At 46.7% G+C, this 18,833-nt stretch overlaps 1 protein-coding gene across 2 annotated transcripts in view; it reads left to right on the forward strand.

Annotated features, from left to right (window-relative positions):
- VIPR1 (vasoactive intestinal peptide receptor 1) overlaps positions 1-18,833 on the forward strand; it is a 997,445-nt gene that overhangs the window by 565,675 nt on the left and 412,937 nt on the right. For both annotated transcript variants that reach the window (XM_069210994.1, XM_069210995.1), the window contains one exon: positions 14,916-15,019. In XM_069210994.1, coding sequence (XP_069067095.1) covers positions 14,916-15,019 — 104 coding nt within the window. The remainder of the gene's footprint in view (positions 1-14,915; positions 15,020-18,833) is intronic.

Consider the following 18,833-nt stretch of genomic DNA (forward strand, 5'->3'; position numbering starts at 1 on the left):
CTGAAGAGGGCCCCGCCGTGAAGACAGTCACCGCTGAACAGGGCCCCGCCGTGCAGAAGAGCACCGCTGAAGAGGGCCCCGCCGTGAAGACAGGCACCGCTGAACAGGGCCCCGCCGTGCAGAAGAGCACCGCTGAACAGGGCCCCTCCGTGCAGAAGAGCACCGCTGAAGAGGGCCCCGCCGTGAAGACAGGCACCGCTGAACAGGGCCCCGCCGTGCAGAAGAGCACCGCTGAAGAGGGCCCTGCCGTGCAGAAGAGCACCGCTGAAGAGGGCCCCGCCGTGAGGACAGGCACCGCTGAAGAGGGCCCCGCCGTGAAGACAGGCACCGCTGAACAGGGCCCCGCCGTGAAGACAGGCACCGCTGAACAGGGCCCCGCCGTGCAGAAGAGCACCGCTGAAGAGGGCCCCACCGTGCAGAAGAGCACCGCTGAAGAGGGCCCCGCCGTGAGGACAGGCACCGCTGAACAGGGCCCCGCCGTGAAGACAGGCACCGCTGAACAGGGCCCCGCCGTGCAGAAGAGCACCGCTGAAGAGGGCCCCACCGTGCAGAAGAGCACCGCTGAAGAGGGCCCCGCCGTGAAGACAGGCACCGCTGAACAGGGCCCCGCCGTGCAGAAGAGCACCGCTGAAGAGGGCCCCGCCGTGAAGACAGGCACCGCTGAACAGGGCCCCGCCGTGCAGAAGAGCACCGCTGAACAGGGCCCCTCCGTGCAGAAGAGCACCACTGAAGAGGGCCCCGCCGTGAAGACAGGCACCGCTGAACAGGGCCCCGCCGTGCAGAAGAGCACCGCTGAAGAGGGCCCTGCCGTGCAGAAGAGCACCGCTGAAGAGGGCCCCGCTGTGCAGAAGAGCACCGCTGAACAGGGCCCCGCCGTGCAGAAGAGCACCGCTGAAGAGGGCCCCGCCGTGAAGACAGGCACCGCTGAACAGGGCCCCGCCGTGAAGACAGGCACCGCTGAACAGGGCCCCGCCGTGAAGACAGGCACCGCTGAACAGGGCCCCGCCGTGAAGACAGGCACCGCTGAACAGGGCCCCGCCGTGCAGAAGAGCACCGCTGAAGAGGGCCCCGCCGTGAAGACAGGCACCGCTGAACAGGGCCCCGCCGTGCAGAAGAGCACCGCTGAACAGGGCCCCGCCGTGCAGAAGAGCACCGCTGAAGAGGGCCCCGCCGTGAAGACAGGCACCGCTGAAGAGGGCCCCACCGTGAAGACAGGCACCGCTGAAGAGGGCCCCGCCGTGAAGACAGCCACTGCTGAAGAGGGCCCCGCCGTGAAGACAGGCACCGCTGAAGAGGGCCCCGCCGTGAAGACAGGCACCGCTGAACAGGGCCCCGCCGTGAAGACAGGCACCGCTGAAGAGGGCCCCGCCGTGCAGAAGAGCACCGCTGAACAGGGCCCCGCCGTGCAGAAGAGCACCGCTGAAGAGGGCCCCGCCGTGAAGACAGGCACCGCTGAAGAGGGCCCCACCGTGAAGACAGGCACCGCTGAAGAGGGCCCCGCCGTGAAGACAGCCACTGCTGAAGAGGGCCCCGCCGTGAAGACAGGCACCGCTGAAGAGGGCCCCGCCGTGAAGACAGGCACCGCTGAACAGGGCCCCGCCGTGAAGACAGGCACCGCTGAACAGGGCCCCGCCGTGAAGACAGGCACCGCTGAACAGGGCCCCGCCGTGAAGACAGGCACCGCTGAAGAGGGCCCCGCCGTCTCAGGCACCGCTCCGCTGGGCCCTTCCTGTCAAGCACCGCTCCGCTGGGCCCCGCCGTCTCAAGCACCGCTCCGCTGGGCCCTTCCTGTCAAGCACCGCTCCGCTTGGCCCCGCCGTCTCAAGCACCGCTCCGCTGGGCCCCGCCGTCTCAAGCACCGCTCCGCTGGGCCCTTCCTGTCAAGCACCGCTCCGCTGGGCCCTTCCTGTCAAGCACCGCTCCGCTGGGCCCCGCCGTCTCAAGCACCGCTCCGCTGGGCCATTCCTGCAAACACAGTTCACGGTTCACTGTGGCCATCATGCATCCTCCTTGACCAGTGGAGCAATTCCTCCACCTGATAGACTGTGGCTTTGCACTCCCCAGGATATGGCAGTTGGCAATCCAACCACTGTAGAGACATTGAGAGACTGTGGCTTTGCACTCCCCAGGATATGGCAGTGGGCAATCCAACCACTGTAGAGACATTGAGAGACTGTGGCTTTGCACTCCCCAGGATATGGCAGTGGGCAATCCAACCACTGTAGAGACATTGAGAGACTGTGGCTTTGCACTCCCCAGGATATGGCAGTGGGCATGGTGGCCCCTTCGTGGGTCTGGCGTCGTGGACTCATGTGGCTGAGGTGCCCCCCCTTCCCTTCCCCCTGAGGTGCCTGTAGTTTTGTCATCAGATGCCCCTGCAGTGTTCTCTCCAAAGGACTCAGGTCTCGTGTGTGGGCTTTGCCCTTGTGTTGCTACACTTTGGCCCACGGACAAATCGTTAATACGTAAAATGTGCAGGACTGATTTCTTCAGTTGTCCACTGCTGTGTATATAGACTTTTTAAATGTAAATATTCTGGCTAGTTGACCAATACTTATCGGAGGCTATTTTGGACATAAATATTTATTGTCAATTTTGAAATGTCATTGCATTTTTTACGGGGGTTTGGTTGGTGTCACTGTGACTTGTTGCTCTGCATTGGTGTGTACATATTGGGGGGGGGGTTGCATATGTGTGTGCCCGTAACCTTTCGTCCTCCCCCCTCCCGTGTGTCGTAGGTGCTGTACTCACCGTTGACGTCTGCGCCAGAGTTCGTACTCGTGGTAGATGAGCAGGTAGACGAGAGCAAGTATGATGTTCAATTCGGGTTCCATGCTGTCCTCCGTACTCGTGGAGTGCGTAGAGGTGAGCGTTTTCACATTCGTAGTCTGTTTCCGCCGTGTTTTTATCGGCGGGGCTCCCGCCCCGGAAAGGGTGGCGGATTGGTGGGTCGTGATGGTGTGGGCGGTACATTGTCTGCCGCCTGGCTGTTGGCGGTGACCGCCGCGCTGTTTGTTTGTCCCGCCGTGGCGGTCGGAGTGTTAATGTGGCGGGCTGTGTTGGCGGTTCCCGCCAGGGTCAGAATTCCATTTTTTGGACCGCCAGCCTGTTGGCGGGTTAGCCGCCGCTTTATCACCGACCGCCAGGGTTAGAATCACCCCCATAGTGTAGTTCTGGTGACTTCATGCGCTGGCGCACTTTGTGCAGCCATGCTTCAATAAAGGCATCCTTGTGCCATACTGCAAAGGTGTCTACATTGTGCTCTGCATATTCTTTTTGCAGGAAGAGGTCCTTCCTATTCAAATATGTGCTTTAAGGCCATTTTTTCTATGTATTAGTGTTACAGGAAAGCACAGGAATTTGGCGCATGTCACTGACAATTTGTTGTAGATATGGATTGCCACCAAAAACCACAGCTGAATGCACGCCAACATCCATGCACTTGCACCTAAGGAATGCTTCCTTGATGCAAAGTAATTGCATTGCACTGCCTTGTGTTACATTTTACTAGAATCCAACACAATCATCATTTACTTTGCTTCGTAAATACCAAACAGAATTTTGCATTGGGTCTGTGTTATAAAAATAACTCAAACCCAATGCAAAACCTTTGTAAATCTGGGCCTAAGACTCGCGCGGATGGATTGCAAACAGTGAGCACTGAAGCAGAAGTTCAGAGATTGCTGACAAAGATTGGGTTTACGGGTTTAGTGGAAGAGCCACAGAAGCGCTGTTTTCCTGTAGTAGATAGTGATAAATGTGTGTTCTCACTGTAATTTTTAAAACAGGTCCTTCGTTTTAATGGAAATCCAGCAGGATTTGTTAACATATTTTTTATTTTAAGTGAACAACAGAATACACAATGATAGCATACACAAAGCAACATAATAACACAAATCATAAAAGGACACATGAAACCAAAACAGTTAAACAGAATGCAACAACTGCAGTGCAACACAACAAATTGACATTCCAATAATACAGCACACACACAAATCAACATACAAAACAACAGAAGATATCACAGCCACAACAAATTGTCACACAACAAATATGCACAAACATTCTTCTCACACATTTTAGCCTCCAGAATCATTGTTTTTATAATACAATGGATAAACGTTTTGCACCTAGTACTGCCTTAACGTACCACCAAGGACATATAAAATAAAAAATGCCAGTCAAACTTCTTAATGATCTGTCCACAACTTTCATGGAGCTCAATTAATAAACATCCTGGGAAAAACTCTACAACCTAAGCATCACAAAAACTCCTAAGAAATGTCATTAAGCATATGCAGATATATTCATAATTTCATAAACATTCCAGAGCTCATCACGTCATGGAAAAATGCATGTTTTGGGGATTTTTCTGCTTCTTTTTCTCAAGGGGAGAGAAAAGCACTGGGAAGTTTATGAATATCCACAATGCTTTTTCGGATGCCCTTTCCAGTGAACAGCCCATGCCCAAACACTGGGAACATATGATTCTACTTCCCACTTGAAACCTGCTATGATGGAAAAGTCACCCAACATAGGGTCTGATTATTAGCAACTTGGTAGTAGTTCATTGTTTTTCACATTTGATAACTAACGATACCCTGGGATAGTTAATTGTCAGATGGCATAAATTACTCCAGTTTAGAACTTCACCTAAAAGCCTGGGGCATAGCTAGTGGATTTTGGTGCGTACCACACCATCTGCTACACTTTCAGTTATTTTCCATACCCTTTTCACCAGACAAATATCGTCAGTTTGACTTGTTAATATGCACTTGAGAAAAACAGAGTTAGTGTAGAGTTTGCCAGCAAGCTCCCAACTGCAACATATTAAGTAAGAAGAGTTACCACACATAGCCCAATAAACTATGAGACTAATACTCAAGCCCACTGTCTCAAGTTTCATCAGTGCCTAATTTGTAAAATGAAGAGTGCCGGTGCTCTAAGCACTGCTCAGAATCCCGGTTGTTACTATGCCAATGTGCTGACCACCAAGGCTGGTACTCATGAACCCACTTCAGGCCTCCTTAATTCACTACCAGAGACTCCTGGCCCCCTTATCTCACTCTTGCAAGCTCCTACTTTCTCTCTTGGTGACAGCTTATCCGTGTTTCTACTTTTCCTTCTTTCCTGTTTGAGTGTTATCCCTCTGTTGAGTTCAGTAAATGTCTGATTAGGAAAAATATGTGCAGGTCCACAAAAATGAGTGCTGGTAGCCTCCACCAGCAACCTGGATAAAAATGGTACCTCACTTGTGTGGGTAGGCCTAGCGCCCAAGAAAGGAAATGGCACAAAACACAACGTGCACAGATCACATTTTTCCACAGAAAACATAGGTATTTTTTACAAAGTGCCTACTGTGGATTTTGGCCTCTAGCTCAGCCGGCACCTAGGGAAACCTAGCAAACCAGCGTATTTTTGAAAATTAGACACCTAGGGGAATCCAAGATGGGGTGACTTGTGGGGCTCTGACCAGGTTCTGTTACCCAGAATCCTATGCAAACCTCAAAATTTGGCCCAAAAAACACTTTTTCCTCTCATTTCAGTGACAGAAAGTTCTGGAATCAGAGAGGGGTCACAAATTTCCTTCCACCAAGCATTCCCCCAAGTCTCCTGATAAAAATGGTACTTCACTTTTGTGGGTGGGCCTACTCCCCGCGAAAGGAAATGCCCCAAAACACTATCTGGACACATCAAAATTATCAAATACAAAACTACCTGTTTTTGCAGGGGGTCACCAGCGTTTTTGGTCCTGGGCTCAGCAGCCTTCTAGGGAAACCTACCAAACCCAGACATTTCTGAAAACTAGACACCCGAGGGAGTCCAGTGAGGTGTGACTTGGATGGATCACCCAATGTTTTCTTACCCAGAATCCTCAGCAAACCTCAAATTTTTTCCCACATTACTGTGTGGGATCACTGCACTGGGACACATTTCATATCACCCAATGTTCCCCTCAGTCTCCCAGTAAAAAAGATAGCTCATTTGTGTAGGCGGGCGAAGTGCTTGTGAAAGGGACAAGCCAAAAACATGTCGATATTGAGGGGAACAAAGGTGGTCCCTAAGGGCAGTTTGCAAAAAAACATTTGTAGGTTGACAAGTGCAGCAACATTTTTATCGGTATAGATGAGACAATGCTGGGTGGTAGGAATTTTGTGGATTCCTGCAGATTCCGGAAGGTTCCATCACAAAAACATGGGAAAATGTGTGATTTCCAGCAAAGTTGGAGGTTTGCTGGGGATTGTGGGTACAAAAATGGTGCGGGGTGCATGTGAAACACACCACCCTTGAATCACCCAGATGTTTAGTTTTCAGATGTGTCTAGGTCTTGTGGATTTTTCTACATGGCAGTGTCCCAAAGTCCATAAAGTGCAGCCCTCACCATTCCAAGTGGGACGATTTTGAGAGTAAGCCAAGCTCTCTTGGCCCAAAGGTAAAACTAAAACCCAAAATAATCAAATGTCTTCTTGCTTGCTGTGGGATAAAATGTTTTAGAGTGCGGGGGAGAGCTGAAAGACTGTTAACCCCTTCAGTTGAGGTGGTGGCGTAACCAGGCCCATACTGGTTGGTAGCCACCCCTCCAATATTTTTAGTTTTTTTTTTAATTCCCTGGTATCTAGTAGACTTTCTGCCCCCCGGGTGTGGATCAGGGGTAATTGCCCCATCTGCCCACTGGTGGGCAGAACAACTTTGGCCCCATTTATTTGGGGTGGGGGTATGGCCATACCCCCACCCTCTTATTTTAGACAAAAAACTTCCCTGGCCTCTGGTGGGCTTTCGGGGGGCAGATGGGCCTTCCACAAATAGGCCCATCTGCCCCCAATGGGGGGCAGATATGGCCAACAGTAATGTGCCCCCATGGGGAGCGACCCTTACCCAAGGGGATGCCCCCCTAAGAAAACACACGCATACACACACACCAATCCCTAGTGCCTAAGTGGTTTCTGCCACCATGGGGGCAGATTGGCCAAACAAAAATCGGCCGATCTGCCCTCAAGGGGGGTAGAAATGGTCTAAATACAATTTGCCCCCTAGGGGAGCGACCCTTGACTAAGGGGTCGCTCCCCACCTATAAAAAACAAAACAAAAACATTTTTTTTTTTTTTTTTATCCCTGGCGCCTAGAGGCTTCTTTCCCCCCTAGGTGCAGATTGGCCTAATAGCAATAGCCAGATCTGCCCTAAGGGGGAGGGGGGGGGGCAAAAAAGGCCTAAAATAAATTTGCACCCCACCTCTAAAAAAGCAAAACAAAACAAACAAACAAATCCCCCAAAAATGTATCCCTGTTGCCTAGAGGCTTCTGCCTCCCCCCGGGGGCAGATCGGCCTAATAACAATAGGCCGATCTGCCCTCAGGGGGGCAGAAATGGCCTAAGATATATTTGCCGCACTGCCCCTCTGCCCCCCCACCCTGACGGGGAGTGACCCTTGGCTACCGGGTCGCTCCCCTTGCGTGACATCGGCGCAAAAAAAAAAAAGATCCCCAGGGCCTAGTGGTTTCTTCCCCCCTTGGGGGCAGATTGACCTAAAATCGACCGATGGTCTAAATACAATTTGCCCCCCAGGGGAGCGACCCTTGCCTAATGGGTCGCTCCGCATCTCTAAAAAAACGAACAAACAAAAAACAAAACACACAAAACAAAATTAGCCCTGGCGCCTAGAGGTTTCTGCACCCCCGTGGGCCGATCAGCCTAATAATAGGCCGATCTGCCCCCGGGTGGGCAGAAATGGCCTAAAATAAATTTGCCCCCTGACCTCTGCACCCCCACCCCACCGGGGAGCGACCCTTGCCTACGGGGTCGCGACCCTTGCGTGACATTGGTGCAAAAAAAAAGATCCCCGGTGCCTAGTGGTTTCTGCCCCCCTTGGGGGCAGATTGACCTAAAATCGGCCGACCTGCCCCCAATGGGGGCAGAAATGGTCTACATGCAATTTGCCCCCCAGGGGAGCGACCCTTGCCTAATGGGTCGCTCCCCATCTGTAAAACAAAAAAAACAAAAAAAATCCCCGGTGCCTAGTGGTTTCTGCCTCCCTTGGTGCGGATTGGCCTAATTAAAATAGGATGATCTGCCCCCCAGGGTGGCAGAAATGGCCTAAAATAAATTTGCTCCCCAGGGGAACAACCCATGCCGAAGGGGTCGCTCCCCCTGCGTGAAATTCACGAGAAAAAAAAAAAACCCTCCCTGGTGTCCAGTGGTTTCTTTCCCCCTTGGGGGCAGATTGGCCTCATAAAAATAGGCCAATATGCCCCCAAGAAGGGCAGAAATGGCCTAAATATAATTTGCCCCCTAGGGGAGCAAACCTTGCATAAGGGGTCGCTCCCCACCTCTAAAAAAAAAAAAACCAAAAAAAAAAAAAAAAAAAAAAAAAATATTCCTGATGCCTAGAGGTTTCTGCCCCCCGGGGTCAGATCGGCCTAATAGCAATAGGCTGATCTGCCCGGGGGGGGGGGGCAGAAAAGGCCTAAAATACATTTGCACCCCACCTCTAAAAAACAAAACAAAACAAAAAAACAAATCCCCCAAAAATTTATCCCTGGCGCCCAGAGGGGGCAGAAAAGGCCTTATAAAAATATTTCCCCCCGGGGAGTGACCCTTGCCCAATGGGTCGCTCCCCTCATGCCAGTTTCCTTTTATAGAATAAATCCCTGGTGTCTAGTGGGCATTTTAGCAGCCGAAATTCCTTTCCTTCCCTTTGGAGCCTCTCAGGCCTCCTCCACGTGATCGGAAGAGAAATGCTGAGCATTTCTCTTCCGATCACTCTGGAAGCTGAGCTTCCAGCACAATGGGAGGAGGCCTCTGTGATAGTCAGCGCGTGATCGCGCGCTCATGTCACGGGGGTGTGTGGGGGCCAGGGGGCTGTTGAGGTGAAGAGGAAGGGCTTCCCCTTCCATCCCTGTGTTGGGGGAGTGAGGAGGGGACCCCACAGAGGGAGCGCTCCCTCTGTGCCTAGGACGTAATGGTTATGTCCTGGGCACACGAACACTGTGCTGCAGGACATAACCATTACGTCCGCGGCACAGAAGGGGTTAATAAAGACAAAAACAAGTGATGGACGGAATGCTGAACATTGTCAAACGTTCACCCCAGTACAGATATCTGGGCCTAAATCCATTGTGTTTTTGCTGCCCATGCCATTCCAGTTTGGACCCAGCCATATGCAAATCAATCTTGCCCCTGTTCCCCATGGGAACAGTCCAGCCCGAACTGCTAGGCCAGGTCTTCCCTGGACTGGAAACAAGCATCCTGGGGCCGGTTTCAGGGTTTCACCCCTCATCAGCTAGGCTAGCTTGAATCCAGTGGCATGGGAAGCACGGGACCCACGTCTGGGCATACCCTTCCCACTTAGGGCAACAAGTACAAAAACAACAAGTGATGGACGGAATGCTGAACATTGTCAAACATTCACCCCAGTACAGAGATCTGGGCCTAAATCCATTGTTTTTTTGCTGCCCATGCCATTCAGTTTGGACCCAGCCATATGCAAATCAGTCTTGACCCTGTTCCCCATGGGAACAGGCCACCCCGAACTGCTAGGCCAGGTCTTCCCTGGATGGAAACAAGCATCCTGGGACCGGTTTCGGGGTTTCACCCTTCATCAGCCAGGCTAGCTTAAATCCAGTGGCATGGGAAGCACGGGAACCACGTCTGGGCATACCCTTCCCACTTAGGGCAACTTTAGCAACACAAAAGGATGCTTGCCATGCCACTGGATTCAAGCTAGCTCTGTTGCAAGTGATTTTTTTGTGTAATCCGGCCTCTTTCCCATTGTGGTCATTTTTGACTTTGACAGACTTTACATGTTACATTTATGAAAAACAACCATTTCATTATTCAACCAATTAGTTTTAATGGGTGCGGAATTGGATTTTCTAAGACCAACTCATCCCAGGATACCAACTATATATTTTCTACCCAAAATACATAAAACATTAACGAATCCACCTGGGAGGCTTATTGTTTCAGGATGTGGATCTCCAATGGAAAATATTTCTAAACAGGTTGATTTTTATCTTGCACCCATGGCAACCTCATTGAGTTTGTATAGAATGCTTAAAGATGCTCTCAATGATTCTTGCCTTACAATTGCTGCTATTTTACATCATGAACTCGAATAACAACGTGTGTGAACTGTTCTTGATGGTTCTTAGAGATGTTTTTGTTAATTGACCTGTATCTGAAGTTAGATTTAAATCTGGTTCTGGATATAGATTATATGAAGTCTCATCTCCAAGCATGGGCAATCTCATTCCATACTACAATACAATAATAAGCAGGTCTACCTGGGATGCTCTGTGATGTAGTGGAAAGAGCGAGGATGGGCACATTCAGTCAGATGGTGGCAGGATTTGAACAGGACAAATACTTTATTTGAAGGTATCCAGATTGCATATGGCTCTTCTCCATTCTATGTGATGGCTGTCTCCTTAGTGAAGGCTAAACATTTTCTAAGACAAATATCTTTTATAGAAACTGAAGGAATAGGGATATTGAGGCCCTCATTATGAGTTTGGTGGGCGGCGGAGGCTGCCCACCAAACCTTTTGACCCGGTCAACTGCCACTCCGGTTTTCTGCCTCCGTTGGCCCTATTATGTGATTGGTGCTGGGCCAGAGGGTGGAAACAGCATTTCTGCCCGCTGGCCCAACGGGCAACAGGCCACAACATTTATGCCACCTTGTAATTGAGCCGGCAGCAATATTGCGTTGCGTCAGGTGTGACAACACCTGTCATGCTTTTCACTGCCTGCATTTCAGGCAGTGAATAGCATGACAGGGCTGTTCATGGGAGCCCCTGAACTGCCCTTGCGAAGTGCATGGGGAGTGCAGGTCCCCCCATGGGGCCCCCAGTACCTCGCCTCCACCAGCCTTTGCATGGCGGTGGAACTGCCATGCAAAAGTCATCAGAGAGGGGACTCATAATCCCCAGGGCAGCGCTCACAATAGCAGACAGTGCACATTTTGAGCGTGCTAGAAGAGTAGGCCCTGCACTGCCCACAACATGGTCATGTGCAGTGCAGGAGCCACCCTGTGGCCTTCAGATCTGTCTTTCTGCTGGCCTTTTCATGAGAGGGACCCCACCATAAAAAGGCTGGCGGAGAAAAAAGTTGTGATCAGCATGTGGGGCCGAACTCGGCACCGCAGTAGCTGACCATGACTTTGACCACCACCAACCTGTCAGGATCCCTGATCTCGGCAGAGGCGGCGGACTCCTAGCAGTCTGACTGCCAGGAACGTAATCTGGCAGTCGGACCACCAGGATTGCAGTGGTCCAGCCACCACCACAAGTTTGGTAGTCCGTGGACTGCCAAACTTGTATCGAAGCCTTAAGACTGGTTCTTTAATCTAGATAACAAAAAATGAAGGAAAATGTAATTTTATACATCCTTGTAAGGCATTCCATTTAAATCTATGATGCAAAGATTTTTGTTAGAATTGTGCCCACTGGAATTAATAAAAGGGTATCTTGTCTGTCCAAAAGAGATAACGTTGAATTGATCTGTGACAGAAACATCGTAGACACCATTTGATAGTTTATCAAAGACAAGTGGTGATAGAACTCTAGACACTTAAAGCTAAGAAAACATTTAATAGGGTTTAGTAGTTGTTCATAGGACAAATGTACAAAGGTTTGGCTTTGGCCCTTTAGCCCTCACATGGGACAGGGTATCACATGCTGTTGTCTTAGTTGTCATTGCTCCACATTGGTTATCTCTAGGTGGAGGAACAAAATGAGCTACTTTTGACTTTTCATTGTAATCATTTGCCATTAGTCTATAGTGCAATCCAATCATATGCATTTATGTTGTTTTGTGTTCTTCATCTCATTTGATCTTATGGATACCACCCTTGCATACCTGATGTAGTTAATTCACTTTTCTCTTGTACACTGCATTATTTATATTTAACTGTCTCAGATTACTGCCATTTGGTTTTATGAGCAATGAAAGGATGCCAATCAGCTCTACCTACCTGTGCCTTTTTTTGTTTAATCGGGTTACCATTTTGAGGAAAATAATAGATATATTTAACCTTAATGTAAGGATTTGGTACAGTATGCAAAAATCAATGCAAGTTCCTTGAAACAGTCATTGGGGATTTGTTGGAGAGCTGGAATGTCAATTCAACCTATATTTGACATTTGAAAATTAAAAGGGTCATTTAAAGGTGGTTGGTAAGGAACTTCTGCTGACTTGCTGAGTGAGAAACTAAGTGGGTCATTGAGAAACAAGGTATCAAACCTTTCTTAAAGTGGCTTTTTCAAATTGTATCTTAAAATTCGACTTTACCATTAAATAGGATTTATAATTGCAATTTTTCAAATACCAAGCTTGAAATGCTTACCTGTTCCCAATCAAAAGTTAGACTTTATGAAATGTAACAAGACAGCCCAACGTTATCCTGAAGGAGAGGTAGGCCTCACAGTAGTGAAACATGAAAGTAAGAATGTGTCACTTCTAAGACATGTAAAGCTTAAAAGTACATGTCCACCCTTTTAATTACAATACACTCTGCCCCTTCCTAGAACCTGCCTCATGAATGACATACATAAAAAAAATTAGGGGAGCTTAAAGCTTGATAAGGGGATGATGCCAAGTCAGATTGGCAGTTTGAAATTGTATTCAGGCTGGAAAGGCAGGACTGGGAGATGTTTTGAGGGGCGACTTAAGGAGGTGGCACAATAATTGCTGCAGGGATACAAAAGGCATTTAATTTACTGGCCCTGGGTATATGGCATGTCACTCTACAAGGAACTTACAAGTAAATCAAATCTGCCAATCAGGTGTAAGGCAATTTTACCATGTTTAAAGGAGAGACCACTAGCACTATTGTATTGGTTAGCAGTGGTAGAGTGCACAGTCCTAAGGCCAACACAAACAAATTCAGCTATAATAGGAGGGGTGAACGCATAAGGTTTAGGGAAAGACCGCTCTAAGGCTGATAGATCTAACACCAGTGATAAAACATTATTAACAGCTACAAATTAAAGGCTTGTCCTGCAGTGAGTTTTTTGCCGTGTCCCTGAGACTGAGCAGGACTGAGAAATACATGTATATGACTTTGTAGATTGCATCCCAGACACAGTTTCAAGATTTGAACTAGTAGTGGTCTTTGAATTCTTTAAAAGTCACTAAGTTAGACAGAAGGTTATACTGTTCAGGCTTAGGAGTTGCCAAGGACTGTGTCTACCATGTCTTAACTTCAATTTTTAAGTTTCCCCTTATTATTCTAAATACGTTTTATCTTTTTTAAACACTATTACTTTTGATGCCCTAAACAGTTGCCTTTAAGGCGTCATTGTAATCACCAAATTGCATTTTTCCTTTTCCTAAATTGTTTTTTATAATTTTAGATGATTTATTTCTTGATTTAATGTTGCTTTTGGAACTGTTGGGAAAATAACACACACATTTCCTTAAGGAAGGCATTCCTCAGAGACACCAATATTTACTTCTAGTGACTAAATTATTGTAACTATCTTGGTTCTCACCCCCAACTACCATCAAGGCCGATGGTCCTCTCCCTCTTAGTTTCACAGTCTTTACATGATTAGCCTCCACCTATTTCTGAATATGTTTAAGATGACCTGACTAGATGGAGATCTTCAACTATGTCCTGGTTTATACATATTCTATTAAGCTGTTTGTTATTACTTATTTTTGTTAAGTTCCTCTATTAATCCAACATACAGTTTTATTTGACCTTTTGAATAAGGTGCTTACTACTTTTGTATAGGGTGCAGATGAATCAGAATTTAATGAACTTCATTTAACCCTCTCTCATGAACATTCAAATCAGCTTGCCAGCCTCTCTCTATATATTATCAATAGAGGATGATACTTATAAAGCAACCATCCACACAGTAGCTCATTTCTACTCGAAAGTCCAGAATGTAAAGTTTTCTTTTAAAATCCTGCATAGATGATAAATTGCCCAGTTTGAAAAGGATATTCTGGAGTATGCTTGTGATCAATGTTGGAAACAACGATATGGTTGAAGTACCTTTCTACCATTTTGATCAACATGCCTTTTTTGCTCAAAAGTGTAAAAAGAACATGAGCTGAAATACAAATAACAGAGGATCTCTCTTCCTTTTGTGATAATGCTCTTTTTGCTAACTGTTTTAAACAACTGGTGATCCGGAATCCTGCTTGATATCAGTCATTATACTGATCACTGTTAGACCAAATCTGGTTGCCAAACGGACACTCGCTGAAATGCCAGTGCATCAGGGATGGGTTGGGTGAGCTAAATAATTGCCTAGTATGAAAAGGATCACCTTTTATGAGAAATAGGTACTCAGGATATGAAAGGCCATGGTACATGCATGAGTGTAAAACACACTTTTCTGGTCAGCCAGTAATAACACCCAAAATACCTTCAAGCTGTTGCACTATAATCATCTCCTTCCATATCCTCTTTTTACACACATTATGTGGAAACCTAGCCAGATTGCCACTCAATTGTATATTTTCATTATAAATGTGCCGGACCTGAAGCCTCTACAACATTTCCCTGTATTTTGATAGAGTTATTTACATGTTTATTTACTGTTAAATGGTGTCCACCTCCTTTTGATCTGCTTGTATTCTGATTTTTAAACCATTTCTTTTAGGCCATATTATATAATCTGTCCTATATGCAGAGAATGTGTGTGAGTGAGGAAGAGGGTAGGTGCCTGGTGGGTTAGTGAAAGTGTATGCGGTTGTTCAGGTATTCTAGTCCTGTGTTGGGTAGGGCTTTGTAAACAATTTGTTGTTTCTGTATAGTTTTGAAACAATATCACTTAAATAGATTTTTATCCTCACTCTATTGCATTGAAAGCCAGCTGTGCATATCATTAAAACACTACTGTAATAGTACCATTGAATGACACATGTTTTCTCTTATTTTGTTTTTATTTCACTTGTTCCCAAAGGCAACGTCTCCAGAAACTGCACTAGCGAAGGCTGGACTGAGATGTACCCTTCTCCTTATGCCTCAGCTTGTGGTTATGATACCAACAGCACTGTTATTGGGGAGGTGTGTATTATTTTGCATGATTTTTACTCCTTATATGAAATAGGTTAAACAATGATGAAAGTAATATGTGTAAATCTGGTATCAATGAAACTGAGCAGTGTTACTTCTGCACATGTATTGAAATTGTAGCTATATTTAAGCATATTTGAGAAACATATCAGGTGAAAGAGTCAACAAAATAGGTTTTCAAGCTGTTTTATTTTTTACTTCTTTACAATTTATGAATGATATCTCATTTTACATATAGTTGCATTTTGCTTTTTTAATAGCAATGTTATAAAATTATACATTTGGCTAACCAACTGAAAACTATCCACTCTAAATATAGAGAATCAATAATACATACAACTCTCTTAGTTCAAACAAATGTATGAAGACTTATCTCCAAGAGTTACTCAGTTTTACAAAACCCAAAAGTGTAGCTATCAATAGCACAGCTGGTGTAGTGTACTATTCCCATGGGGCAGAGCAACCAAATGTAGCTCTTTTTATTCTACCAAGCCTAGGCATAGGGGCCCAGTTCCCATGCTTGCAGTGCAGCCTACAACCTGCTTGCTTTGCCGCTGACAAAATCTTCCAGTTCTACAGCTGATTTGATACATCGCAAACTTGCAAAAAAACTAAAACCGTCATCTATGAAAAACAATATACCTAGAAACTCCACACTCATCCTTTCTTCATTGTGAGCATTTCCAAATTCTTAAAAATTGGATATATCCAACCCTCAATCAAAAAACCATCAGAAGACCCCCAATCACCAGAAGACTTTCTTCCACATGAATGTCACTCCACTTGTAAATGAACTATTCAAAAACTGTTTTGCCTGGAAGCCATATATTTTCAAATACGTTTCTGTCAGGAGGAAATGACACCTTAAAGTTAATGATGCTGTCATTTTTTTAGGAAAATGAAACCTATCTCTTAATCTAATGACATTTTTATCCTCTTATACTCTGAACTGCAACAGCCTCATCTACACACTAAAACATAGGTTCAGACTGAATGAGATAACACTTAAATCATTCAAACCAACTGCACAAAGATGGGCCAATGTATAAACATGAAAGAATCTGTCTCCATTCCTTTCCCTGTTGGTTCTAATGTCCCTAGTATTAAATACATAAATTGTGTCTCTTGAGCCATCGCCTGTGGATAAACTCATCCTCTTTATCTGGATGATATTCATCTCTAAATTGAAGTGATCTTTAACTCTGACCATATTGTGTGACATGAATAGCATGTCAAAAATATTGTGACTACAAAAATAGTGTGGAACAGACTATGGGGGTCATTATGACCTCGGCAGTCAGTGTAATAGTGGGGGTAGTACCGCCACTATTATGACATTGGCGGTTTGGCCAAAGCCAAACCACCAAGTTAACACACAGAACACCACAGCGGTAACGACTGCCGGGCTGGGGACTACAGTCTCCAGCCTGGCGGCTGTCACTAGCTCTTCCATGGAATTTTGACCCTGCCCACCACCATGGTTTCCGTGTTTTCTGTACCGCTGTGAAAACCATGGTGGTAGGCACTATCAGTGCCAGGGAATTCCTTCCCTGGCACTGATAGGGGTCTCCCCTGCTCCCCTCCCCTTCCCCAGAGTCCTCCCCTTCCCACCCCCCCAAATATGCACACATACATGCACATACATGCACACCCATACACACATGCATACACACATTCACCCACGCTTGCATATATTCATACACACTCACGAACCTCACGAACATACATCTTGGCACACACGCAATCACATGACAGAACATGCATTTACACTCACACCCGTTCATGCACACACACATTACACATACATGCATACATTCAAAACACAGTCACACCCCCCCCCACACATGCACACAACATCCCCCACCCCCTCTCCTGTCGGAGAACCTGACTTACCTGCTTGCAGGGGGTCCTCCAGCAGGAGACGGGATGCAGCGCTGATGCCAGCAGAAATGTCTGCCAGAAAAACACAGATAGGCCGTATCATGGGACATGATACGATCGGTGGCGTTTTGCTGGTGTGGCGCTGCTGCTGGCAGCAGTGCCACCTTACCGCCGTCCCCCGCCATAACCGTAGCCGGAATTCCGCCAGCCTTCTGGCGGTATTCTGGCTATGGTCATAATTTGGTGGATGGTCGGTAGCCATGGCGACGGTATGTTGGCACCCGTCGCCGTGGCGGTAGGTGCCATTTGCCGCTAATCTTATAATGAGGGCCTATATTTGGGAAGTATATAATTTTTTGGTATGTATTATCTATTTGAGAAATGTTGTGTTTGATATCATATACGTTAATTTAGTTTGAAATATATTAACTAGCATATCCATTTTAAGTGCTGATATTTTTAATATATTTGTTCTTACTTTTTTAAAACAGTTTGTAATTTTAAATGTAATTAGCAATTTATCATAGGGTAGTTGGCTGTTGGCATAGGTTGGGAGAGTTAATTAAATTCTGATACAAAATTATTTTTTGTTGATAATTAAATATGTAATTGATGACTGTTAGACTTGACATCCTTGGCGTGGTCTCGCCTAACTTTTTGCCTCTGATTCCCAGGTTGTGATGTGTGCTGGACTCCATTTCTGCTGTTTTTGATACTCTGGGCACTTTACCACTGCTCTCCAGTGCTAAAGTGCAAGTGTTCCTATGTAAAATGCATGTGTAATGGCTTTCCATGATTAGCATATGTGATTTTCTAGTAAGTCCCTAGTACAGAGCAGTAGAGATGCTACCAGTTGGCCTGCAGCATTGGCTGTGCCACCCTCACAGGTAGCCCTGTAAGCAGGGCTCAGACTTGCCTCTGCAGTGTCTGTGTGTGCAGTTTTTAAACTGCCAATTCGACTTTGCAAGTGTACCCACTTGCCAGGCCTAAACCTTCCCTTTTCTTCCATGTAAAGCACCCCTAAGGTAGGCCCTAGGTAGCCCCATGGCCAGGGTGAATGTATTTTTAAGGTAGGACATATACTAATGTGTTTTATATGTCCTGACAGTGAAATACTGCCAAATTCGGTTTTCACTGTGCAAGACCTATCTCACTCATAGGCTAACATGGGGGCTGCCCTTAAATATTATTAAAGTGCAGATTCCCTTTGGGAGCAGATAGAAATGTGGAGTTTAGGGTATTTGAACTCACAATTTCGAAGTACATATTTTAGTACAGTTTGTTTTTAGATTGTGTGTTTGAAAATGCCACTTTTAGAAAGTAGGCATTTTCTTGCTTAAATCATTCTGTGACTCTGCCTGTTTGTGGATTCCCTGTCTGGGTCAGTTTGACAGTTGGTCTGTTTGCACCTCTCCTCTAGACAGTGGCACAAAGGGAGGTGGGGTGTAGCCTGCATATCCTGATGAGCCATCTGTGCTGGGAGGGAGGGGAGGAGTGGTTACTCACCCCTGAAAGGGCTGTGCCTGCCCTCACACATTGCAGTCTACAACACCCTGGTATTTGTCTGGGGCCTGCCCAGTGCAAGGCAGGCTCTTACAAACAAGAGAGACTTTTATTTGAAGTTTGCCTACTTCAAAGGCAGAAATGGGTATAAGTAGTCGACCCAAATCACCTGGGAATTATATCACTTCTGGAATCAAGAGGAGACTCTGCCAAGGAGAAGAGCTGAGGAGAAGTGCTGCCCCTGCCTGTGACTGTGTTTTGTTGGGCTATCCTGCAGTTGCTGCTTCTACCTGTGAAAGAGAACAAAGACTGGACTTTGTTGTCCATTCCTGCTTGAGAAGAATCTCCAAGGGCTTGAACTGAGCTTGCCTCCTGTTGTTGAAGTCTCAGGGCTATGAAACACTTCCCCTGCCAGCACCTG

The sequence above is a fragment of the Pleurodeles waltl genome, chromosome 10 (genome assembly GCF_031143425.1).
Source record: "Pleurodeles waltl isolate 20211129_DDA chromosome 10, aPleWal1.hap1.20221129, whole genome shotgun sequence".
NCBI classification, from domain to species: Eukaryota; Metazoa; Chordata; class Amphibia; order Caudata; family Salamandridae; genus Pleurodeles; species Pleurodeles waltl.